The 10,901-nt window shown below is 41.3% G+C and overlaps 1 protein-coding gene across 1 annotated transcript; it reads left to right on the plus strand.

Moving 5' to 3' along the window:
* The first annotated feature begins 3,062 nt into the window (after positions 1–3,062).
* LOC132816014 (twist-related protein-like) lies at positions 3,063–6,837 on the plus strand. The gene is made up of 3 exons (XM_060825421.1): positions 3,063–3,443; positions 4,357–5,479; positions 6,221–6,837. Exon 2 carries the CDS (start codon positions 4,686–4,688, stop codon positions 5,457–5,459), a length of 774 nt encoding a protein of 257 aa, XP_060681404.1. The 5' UTR covers positions 3,063–3,443; positions 4,357–4,685; the 3' UTR covers positions 5,460–5,479; positions 6,221–6,837.
* The last annotated feature ends 4,064 nt before the right edge of the window (positions 6,838–10,901 follow it).

Below are 10,901 nucleotides of genomic sequence, written 5' to 3' on the forward strand. Positions count from 1 at the left end.
ATTTTATTAAAATTCTTTGAAGAAGTAACAAGTAGAGTAGAACTGGTAAATGCAATATCGTTGGATTTCCAAAGATGTTAAGGTATCACACAGGATTATTTTATTTTATTAGATAAGAATCCATGCTTGTGGGAGTGGTATATTAATCAGATAGTGGGTTACTAACAGAAGAGGACTAGAGTTTGGATAAGGTGGGAAGATTTCAGGAAGGCAAACTGCAACAAATGGAATTCTACAGAGATCAGTCCTAGGGTCACAATGTTTACAATATATGTGTATGACTTGGATGAGAGAAGTGAATGTACTATCGCCAAGATTACAGCTAGTACAAAAATTGGCAAGTTGTGAGGATGACCAAAGAGCTTACAGAGGGAGATGGAGAGATTAAATGACTGTCAAAAACTTGCCTATGGAGTATGTGGGTAAACATGAAATTATTCAATTTGGCAGAAAGAAGAGTGGCAATGAATATTATTTAAAAAGGGGAAATATTATAAAAAGCTGCAACACAGGGCTTTTGGGGTCTTTGCATAAATCACAAGAAGATAGTACCTGCATTTAAGGAGCAAAAAGGAAGGCAAATGAAATGTTGGTCTTTATTTGAAAGGAGAGGGGCAAAATAGGGAAGACAATGAAAAGGTAATAGTGAACCCAACATGAATAGGATTGGTCCTCATCTCTAAAGAAAGATATAGTTACATTGGATACAGTACATAGAAAAAGTTTACTCAATTGATCTTGGTTATGGAAGGTTATCAAGAAGACTGGGTTTCTACTCATTCCTTCCACTAGCCCACCGAGCTGCCTTTCCTTTAATGCTTTCCCCTGAGCTTATATCTTTCTTTTGTTTCTCTCCTATTTCTTTACATACTGTCTGTGAGCACATTTGGTCCATGAGACCCACTTGATGTAATTCTAATCAGTGGAATCACATTTGAGTGTTTCCAGTTTTACCCAACTAACTGTAGCCAAAGAATCACTTGCAATGGTTTCTCTCCTCCTATTTCATGACTGCAGGTATTTTCTGTATCAACATTTCAGAGATGTTGTTACACACCTCTGGAATATGTGGGACTTGAATCCAGATCTCCTGGCTCAGGGATAGGGGCACTGTTGGAATATTGTGCACAATTCTGGTCTCCTTCCTATCGGAAAGATGTTGTGAAACTTGAAAGAGTTCAGAAAAGATTTACAAGGATGTTGCCAAGATTGGAGGATTTGATCTTTAGGGAGAGGCTGAACTGGCTGGGGCTGTTTTCCATGGAGCGTCAGAGGCTGAGGGATGACCTTGTAGAGGTTTACAAAATTATGAGGGGCATGGATAGGATAAATAGAAAAAGTATTTTCCCTGGGGCGTGGGAGTCCAGAACTAGAGGGCATGGGTTTAGGGTGAGAGGGGAAAGATATAAAAGAGACCTAAGGGGCAACTTTTTCATGCAGACGGTGATACGTGAATGGAATGAGCTGCCAGAGGAAGTAGTGGAGGTTAGTACAATTGCAACATTTAAAAGGCATTTGGATGGGTAAATGAGTAGGAAGGGTTTGGAGGGATACGGGCTGGGTGCTGGTAGGTGGGACTAGTTTAGGTTGGGATATCTGGTCAGCATGAATGAGTTGGCCCGAAGGGTCTGTTTCCATGCTGTACATCTCTATGATTCTATGACACTATCAATGGACCACAATTTCTTGCTGCCTCTTGGCAAAATGTATGGAAAGCATGATGTTAAATTTCACAGGTCTTCTGATGACACCAAACTCTCCCTTACCACATCTTCTTTCAACTCCTCTGACCTGCACCTAAATGCTTCTCCTCTTCACTTTGCTCCTATAAGACACGGGAATTCAAGTTGCCCCTTTTGACTAAGTTTTTCAAAATCTGACCTACTATCTTCTTGGTGTGGCCCTGTGTCATTGTTGGATTTATAATACATCTGCGAAGCATAATGCTCTATATGTTAACGGTGCTATATAAACGTAATTTGTTATTGAACACGATACAGCTATCAAATCTGACATCTTTACTAAAACGCACCAACAAATTAGTTGGAACTGCAAATGTTATTCTTTTTGGATTTAGGATATAAAAACGTTTTATTTTAATTCTTAAATTTATTGGCCTGATTACAGTTGGGTTATTTGTAACGGGAGGAAGTTCAGAGGATGCTAGGATACATTGCAAGCAACTTGAATGACCCCAATGGGACGATAAACCCAAACGCCCGAGCTACAATAACACCTCTCCGTTCCCTTTTCTTTGGATTACCATCTCATTTTACTTCATATACCACGCCTCAATTCCCCTTTCAGCAATTATGCCTCCGCTGTACGTTCTCCGTGATATCTTCACGCTAATTACCCCCTCATGCTATAAATCCAGCATTTTGCTTTTAATCAATGTTGGAGATCCGAAACTTTAAAAAAAGGAAGGTGCTGCAGGAAACCGGCAGCGCTGACAGCATCTGCGCAGTGAGAGAGAGAGAGATTAAACATTTCCAGTTGAATATAACTTTTCAGATGTGAAAGAAAAGCATACGGTAGTCCAATTGAAACGTTCACTTCCTTTCGCTTTCAATTTTAATTGTTACTTTTCCTAGGAAATTGCGCCCTCTCTCATTCAAAATCGGTCGCTGCAATTTGTGAATGAATGCCTCCAACTTTGGACACATCGAAATCGTGGCGTTTAAAACACTCTGTAAATCGTCTGCACTGCTGACCGGGCACATCGTATTGTTAACAGCGCTTGTCACAGCTCCTCTTTTGTTTGAGTTAAAGAGAAAAACTGCTTTCCATAGAAGCTCTTCAGGATTATTTTTTTTCCTCAAAGGAAAGCCAATATTGTTATTTAGGTTACTTCAATATTGTTATGGATAAACTTTCAACAAATTTCTAACTTTACATTATCCAATGGAACAGTTACAAAGTTCTGGGTGATTCCCGTTTAGATTGTGATGAGAACATCAAATCAAATTGGAAATGTATAATTACACGCGGTTATTAAATCCAAAAATACAATTATTTATAATTAGGATGTCGTTGCCTGTTCAACATTTATTTATGTATATCCGTGCGAATATCTATCTGAACCGAAAATTGTTTTATTGATACGAAGCAGCTCTGTTGGGGAAGTTCAATGCCCTGCTGAACAATTACTACTGATCATTTAAAAATACTCACAGCGATTAATGGCATACCATCCAGGCAACTTTAAACGACCCCAACTCACATTAAACCGTTTTATGTGCTGCTCTTGGATGGCTTTCCTCTTTTTCTCTCACCAGGTGATGTTTATGTTGCCTTTGGGCCTCACAGTTTGACTGTTACTCGGAGATCCTGCTGTGTCTGGAACTTTGCACTAGAACTCCTTGTCCCAGGAGGTGCAACGTTGATGGTTTCGGCTGGGGAGTTCGATGATGGCGTTCAATGGAAGTTTTGGCACCGCACAGGTATCCCTTCCGATTCACGGATTTGAAGCAAGCATGACTTTGGGCCTAGCTATCTTGTAGTGTTCGAAATCTGGACTGCAAATTGTCTTTTCATAACCAAGAGCGTTCAGCTTTTGCATAGTAATTAGTTCGATCGTTTGATGTTATCTCTCCATTTGCTCAGCCGAGCTCCTTTGCTAATTCCTCTCTTCATCACTTAATTAATTTAGCACGTTGCTTTAGGACTTTTTCTCTTGCTACAATTTACAACTTACACAATTTACACTTTGTGTCTTTCGCATTTCTAACAATTTATTTATTAACGCTGGCCAGTACCTGTGTTTTTGTTTTTGCCACTGTTTAGCTATTATTTACTTATCTATGCTACTTAATTCTGCGATCTGCCTGTATTGCTCGCAAGACCAAGCTTTTCACTGTGGCTCGGTACACGGGACAATAAATTCCAATCAATTCAATTGTTTTGATTTTCAATTAATGTACTTCCTTATTAATGGTATAGCCAGCTTGCAGACAAAACTCATCTCACCTTCGAGTAGATCGTGTGTCCCCCACATGTCAAGTTATATCTCAATAGGGAGATGTAACATATCACTCGAGTTGTGCAAGTGCTTTTTTGAAGGAAAGCTTATGTTTTGCAGGTATACTTTATACTACAGCACTTCAGTGTAAAGGAAAATATTTCTTTACAGATAAAATGTGGATGAAGAGTGTGTATCTATTTCTTTATTAATTGTAAGGGTTATGCCAGATATTATACCAACTTGGCGGGAAGGGAATAGCTCGCTATTGAACTATTAAAGATGGCAGAAAATGGAAAAGATAAAAGTTTAGCAGCAGAAGTCTGAGCCTGTCTTAAGATGTATAACCCTTCGTGGTTCATCTGCAAAATTCACTTTTCCACCAATATTCACAGGCCTGGAGATAGATTTGAAAGCGTACTATTCTTTGAAGTAATCAACATCACAGTAGATACCGGCCAGAATCATTTTTCTTCTGCCTGATGTACAATTCATTCCAACAACACACATAATGCTATGAGCCCACTGCAATGCAAATCAACCTTCTCAAGGCGACATCAAGCAGCCAAGAAAGATCTGAAATGGCTCCTGCAGCAACTACTCGTTCGTTTGCATTGATCAGCAATTCTCAATTGTTTTCCTTTTTCCAAGAATATTCTATGTGCAAACACGGAGCCAGCAGCCGCTTTAGAAACCCGTGTTTAAAGTAATTGCTGCAGAAGATATGTTAACTGATGGTCTTTGCAGAAAGGCTCCACCTCATTTCGTGATGAAAATTCATATTAGCCAATCAGATCGATCTCCCAAAAGGTCCAGGCACCCAGAGCTATATTACCCCTTTGAAAAGTTTCCTGTAACACAGAGCCGTCTCTTAGAAGTCTTCGTTTGGATAAGTTCAGTTCCTTTTCATTATTCATTATTTAAGTCGAATCCTGTAACCGTGTTGCGGGCGCCAGCTGGATATCCCAATAGTATATTCTTTCGTTTCTTCAAACCGATGTTAGAAGCGGTCATGCAGGACGAAGAGAACTCCCCAGTCTCTCCAGTAGAGAGCCTGAGCAACAGTGAGGACGAAGGAGACAGGCAGCTAAAAAAAAGTGTCAGAAAGAGGCGACCGAGCAGGAAATCTGGAGAGGAAACAGACAGCCCTGCGTCAGTGAAAAGGGGCAAGAAGAGGGACGGGAGCCCCCAGTCTTTCGAAGAACTGCAAACCCAGAGGGTCATGGCCAATGTAAGGGAACGCCAGAGAACGCAATCCCTCAACGAAGCCTTCTCCGCCCTGCGCAAAATCATTCCGACCCTCCCGTCAGACAAACTGAGCAAAATCCAGACCCTCAAGCTCGCGGCCAGGTACATCGATTTCCTTTACCAGGTCTTACAAAGTGACGAGCTGGACAACAAAATGTCCAGCTGCAGTTATGTGGCCCACGAGAGACTCAGTTACGCTTTCTCAGTGTGGAGGATGGAGGGAGCCTGGTCCATGTCCACATCACACTAGCAGCTACCCTGAGGACAAAGGTAAGCATCAAATGGACATTTTAAAATATATATATATATATATAAAGATCGGTTTGAACCCTTCCACTCCCACCAAACCACAAACAAAAGAAGTCGTATTAGATGTTCCTTGAGGCAGTAAATAATCTTCACATACCCTGGTTGTCCACCAAGGCCGGTTTTGTTTTTTTTTGTGTTGTAGTGACAAATCAAGGGGACATTGAATTTACATGCACCATTTTCAAAATGCTAGACTGCAGATGTATCTTGGCACAACGGCGGTTAATGTTCCCCATTCTTGATGGTTTATCTTTCTTTTATTTGATTCATTCACGTTTTCGGATCTTGCTTTCCTGGGTCCAACCCCTTATTTTCCCTTGCCCTCTCGCCTGGGCTACATGTGCCTGCGTTCCTGGTCAATTAACGGTTTGGCCCAGTTCTCCTCCCACATTGCTGCACCACCTTGATCTGTAAGGCTCCAGCTGAACTTTCGCCTTCTGTCCCTGTCTGTAGGCCACTCTCCAACCCAGGCAACTTGGCGGATAGAGTCAGTCCCACAGCGAGAAGGGCTGAAACAGAGCATGCGAAAAAAAAAATCCCCAACTGCAGGATGTAACACTTTATCGAAAGTGAGATTCTACACTACACCACCACCCGCTCCCACCACCCCCTCCACCCCCGCAAAAGCCTGAAAACTAGAGGTGCCAAAAGCAGTCCTGCTTGGCTCGCTAATCTCAGTGTAATCCATTGCTGTTTTTCTAGGTGAAAAAGATTTGCCAGAAAGGGCCAACGGCTGGACAGACAACAGGGTTTGACGTCTGGATACTTAAAACACGTTGATCTTTGCCACTGATGGATCATAAGAGAATTTTTTTTTGTTTATTAACCCCCCCCAAAAAAAAATCTCGTGGAAGGAGCTTGGAAAGCACTTACAGAAAACGGGCCATGGATCGTGGACACATCCAATCGTGCGGCTTATACAATCATTTGTACATCTGAGGTGTATGTTGCCATTCGCATCATTTTTATCCTGACGATGAATGTTGTTGGAACTCATTCCTCCCTTTACTATGCATGCATTCAACAATCATGTCTATATCTGCTATTGAAGACGCAGGAAAGTTGAATTATTTTGTTTTGTTCTTTTCCCCAAAAGTGCTACGGCGAACAGGTCTAGAGTGACAATAAGTTTTAGAAAATGGACCAAACTGTTATGCGAAGTCCAGTTGGTTAGTGTTTCCCCTCGAAAATCATTTATTTATTTATTAATGTGCCATGTCTCAATGCATAAAGATCTGGTCTCTAAATGCATTCATATTTTTGTGATTGTTTTGTAAATATCTTTGTATATTTTCTGCAATAAATACCTATGATCTAAACTTTAAGGCAAAGTTATATACACAAACGGCTATTTTACGGTATAATTCGGTTGTTACTTAAGGGGGGTAAACTTGGTGATGAATAGTTGTTTGTAGTGAGTTGTAACGGCCCCAAGGGAGAGTGGAATCTTACAAACAAACGGTGCACACAAGACAAACAGAGCGGCTACTGACAAAGACGAGTGAGTTAGAATAAGAGCGAGAGTAGATGAACACCGTCTAACACGGGGTGATTATTGACCTTTTAGAGGCCTATAATTAAAAACATGCACAGCAATGTTTTGTTGCTTTCAAGATCTGGATTCATGTCAATACTGCCCTGTTTGCTTGGACCTAACTACCGCCTGAGAAAAGACCAAAAAAAGAGCGGTTCGCGCCCTTCCATTTGTGAATAGAAAATTAGTTGGCGAATTCAGGAAGGGTTTCTGAATTAACGCTATCTTTCACAAACTAATATTCGTATAGTGACTGTGCTGTGGAACATAAACACGCAGACATCCCCAAAGCACGTGACAGAATAACTTTGAAAGAGAATTCTCAGAATTCGCAGGAATCAAGTGGCCGATCTACCTGCTCAGAACTGGGTGTACAATGGTGGGGGGGTGGGGGGGTGGGGTGGGGAGTGGGTAGTTTTTAAACTTCCCAACATTCAGAATTAAAACTTCACCCTATTTATTTCGCTGATAATGCAATGAGATGTTTATATGCTTCAGTTTTATAATCCAAACAGCATGTTTTAAAACATTTGTCTTTCATTATGCCTCTATTAAGCCGAACACATATTATCGTTTAAATGCCTCGGAGTGAACCTTAGCCGTTCGCGCATTTGGCGAGGTGTTCATGTACAAACAAAAAGACGTAGACGTTTGACTATGCGGACAGTTATTCCAAATGGTGTAACATAACAAACCCCGCACACAGTAGATCAGAAAGTCCCTGGAACAGGGCAGGAGCTGCTTTCTTACAGCCCCCGATTTTTTCCAATGAAGAGCATGCCAGTGGTAATGTGTAACTGAAATGTTTTTGTAATGTTACTCTTGCGCTAGGTATTACCACACAGGGTGTTGCCTCACGTTGCTTTCTTATTGATGGATTGGTTCTAGAGGCATTTCACCCCTTTACAACTTTGGTGCTTGACTGTTTTAACTAAAATAGCAAAAGAAGTTCAATATGGAGCGTACTTTTGTAAGTTAAAGGGGCTTTCGTTTTAATGTTTGTTGCTGACTGCTCGGATAATGCACATGGTACTCGAATGAGCTAATTTTCTTTTTGGTTTAGATCAAGTCTGAGCAAAGTTCACATAGTTTAGTATTGAATATTGCGTCGATTGGATAACCTCTATGCATGCACGTAAAGAGAGAAAGCAATGAATTAGGATCAAGTCGAGATTAAAGTGGTACGTTTGAGTTATTGTGGATACAGTAATTCCCACATTCCTGTCGATCCTGGGAATGTGAGTTCCACGGCTCGATTTTATATGGGCCTCGGCGTCAATTGCTGTTCGTCTGTCTCTGACATTTCATCACACATCAAAGACCTGTCCAGAGACCTACATTCCGTCACACTTTTCAAGCTGCCTTGAATCCTCCCCCCTCCCCCGTTTGTAGGCCTAAAGGCTGAATTTCAACCGCTTCGAAAAAAAACTCCCCAAAATATATGCCTCAGTCAATTTCTGCCAACCATTCAGGGTGCAAGAAGTGTTTCCATGATATATATTGTGCTAGTGCTCAATTCAGAAAAGGAATCAATTGTTCCGCTGCCCCAAAGATTAATTTAATGGCTAGTTGTTCTGAAACACTGAAGGACATGTTTCTGAGAACATGATTACATGATATTGAATATAGAAACCAGAGCAAGGCAGCGAGTGACCTCAGGTACAGTGCCAATTATTTTCCACTAGACTGAACTGGGGAAGACACTGGGCTCACAGTTAAAGACCGCTGGATTGACTATCCCATCTCTGGGTCTGTACAGCTTTCATTTAAAGCCTCAGAACAAGACCTCCATGCAGGTTTTGCCTGTGTTTTTTAAAAAATCTTCACGGATCCTTTTCAAAGTAGATCGTTGAGGCGGGGGAGGGAGAGGGGTTTATCAAAACAATAGATAAAAAATAAGTAATAAAGTGTCGATAATATATATATGTATAGGCAGAAATCTGGCAAATCCATGTTTCAGCAGAAAATTTCCCCAGGAATGAGTGCGCCTTGATTCACAATGAAAAGGGTTATGTTCAATTAAGCGTTGCTACTGTTTATGGGTCCCACTAGCTTGGAGTACAATGACCGTGCGCCCTATGAGGTTTAGAAACAGTTTTTGTTTATGGTTGTATTAATATTCCTATTAACCCAGTGTAATAAATGAGTTAATTATCCCAAAGGGTAATCCTGCTTCAAAATATGATACATGTAATTTTGGAGCTTTGTTTTTCCAACAAAAAATGAAAAGAATCGCTTGTGATGTAATTTGTGTACGCAGCCAGAGGGAGTTGCAACTTGCATTGTGGAGTAAATGTTCCAGTCAGTATTTTGATAAGTCTCTAGCTGAACAGTGTTAAAATGGGAAATCCATATTATTGTTTAGTGAGTAACTCCTCCGCCCTACGTTCCCCTGAGCGAACCCATGGGCTGTAATATTTTCAATGATTCACCAAATAGCTTCAATTCGGGAAAAAAATGGTGAGCGCACTTTTTTTTAAAGGGGACAGTTACATTTCATTCGAATTTTTTTTGTTAACTTGCATTTGCGCCAAAAGTGATTTTGTAAAAAAAAAATCAAATCATTTTGTCTGCTGCGTGCCGGACTCTGAGCAAGTTGTGTAACGCCATGAATGGATGAACGCTGTTGGGCGCAGGTCAGCATTATCTTCCAGGGCATTGCTGGGGCTTTCCCTGAGTGTTCTGACAGAGAACTGCTGTTCCTGGTGATCAATAAGGGCGACAGCACCGCCGGCTATTCAGCAACCAAAGTCAGATTTTGTCAAAATGTTATTGCGAGAGGACCTATTCCTGAAAGAAAAATCATGCAATGATCCCTAAGTTGGAGTATTATTAAAGGCGAGGTTTGGATGGAGTTTTGCGACGTGTGTTGCTCTGTCAGCTCTCAGCTTTGGCAGATATTCTGACCTTGTACAGTATCAGATTCTTCCAAGGCACATGATTTCACTTGAAGTGCTGCCCAGGAATCCTCCGAAGTGAACGTTTGTCCCAATAAAATGATGTCAGACGTTTCTTCTTTCATTCAGTCTCATAAACAACTTGAGCAGAGGTTTAGCAAAGTGGGGATGGTGAGGGGTAGAGGCGGGGGCAGGGCCAGGGGCTGGTGATGCTGGAAATGGAATTAGAAAGGAGATTCTTCACCTGAAAGCTGCTGCACACCAAACCACAGCGGGGCCACTGAAGAGGAATGTTAGCCATTAGAGCGTAGCCCTCCCCCCAAAACCCACAACAAACATACAGGCAAAAATAAATAAGCTTCCAATGACACACGGGTTGTTCAGCTCGAACAACAGAAGTCCTTATGCGCGACTTTGAAAACTGGAGTGATGCACCTTCCTGGACACAGTGGCTTCGAGTTTTTGGGAATCCGCGGTATTTCCAGATACATCAGCGACAGCAGGAATGTCAGACAATAGATCAGCACCAACCGTTACAATCACCTGTAAATATCTCCCACGTAAGAAGGTGGGGATTTTATTTTATCTGATTCGATTCTGTCTTTGTTTTCTACCTATTGTTTTATTTTGTAAAATATAGACAACATTGAATGGACGCGTAATAATGCCAATGACACTTCAAGTAAACTGGATATTACAAGTGAGCTAGCTTTGAACTCGGGTATAAACATCCCATTACAGCAGTATTGAGATGACTGCTACTGCACTCTGTATACACACCTGCTCCAGGTTTATCTTAAGTGAACGAAGACCATTTTTAAGGACAGTGGTAGCATCCCTACCCCTGAGTTAGGAAACTCCAGTTACTTACTTGCGGAGGTGTGTCTTGACATCTCTGAACAGGTTGGTTCGAAAAATGTTGAAGCTTCTATGTCAGTCATTTGGTCCAATC

The sequence above is a fragment of the Hemiscyllium ocellatum genome, chromosome 5 (assembly GCF_020745735.1).
Source record: "Hemiscyllium ocellatum isolate sHemOce1 chromosome 5, sHemOce1.pat.X.cur, whole genome shotgun sequence".
NCBI classification, from domain to species: Eukaryota; Metazoa; Chordata; class Chondrichthyes; order Orectolobiformes; family Hemiscylliidae; genus Hemiscyllium; species Hemiscyllium ocellatum.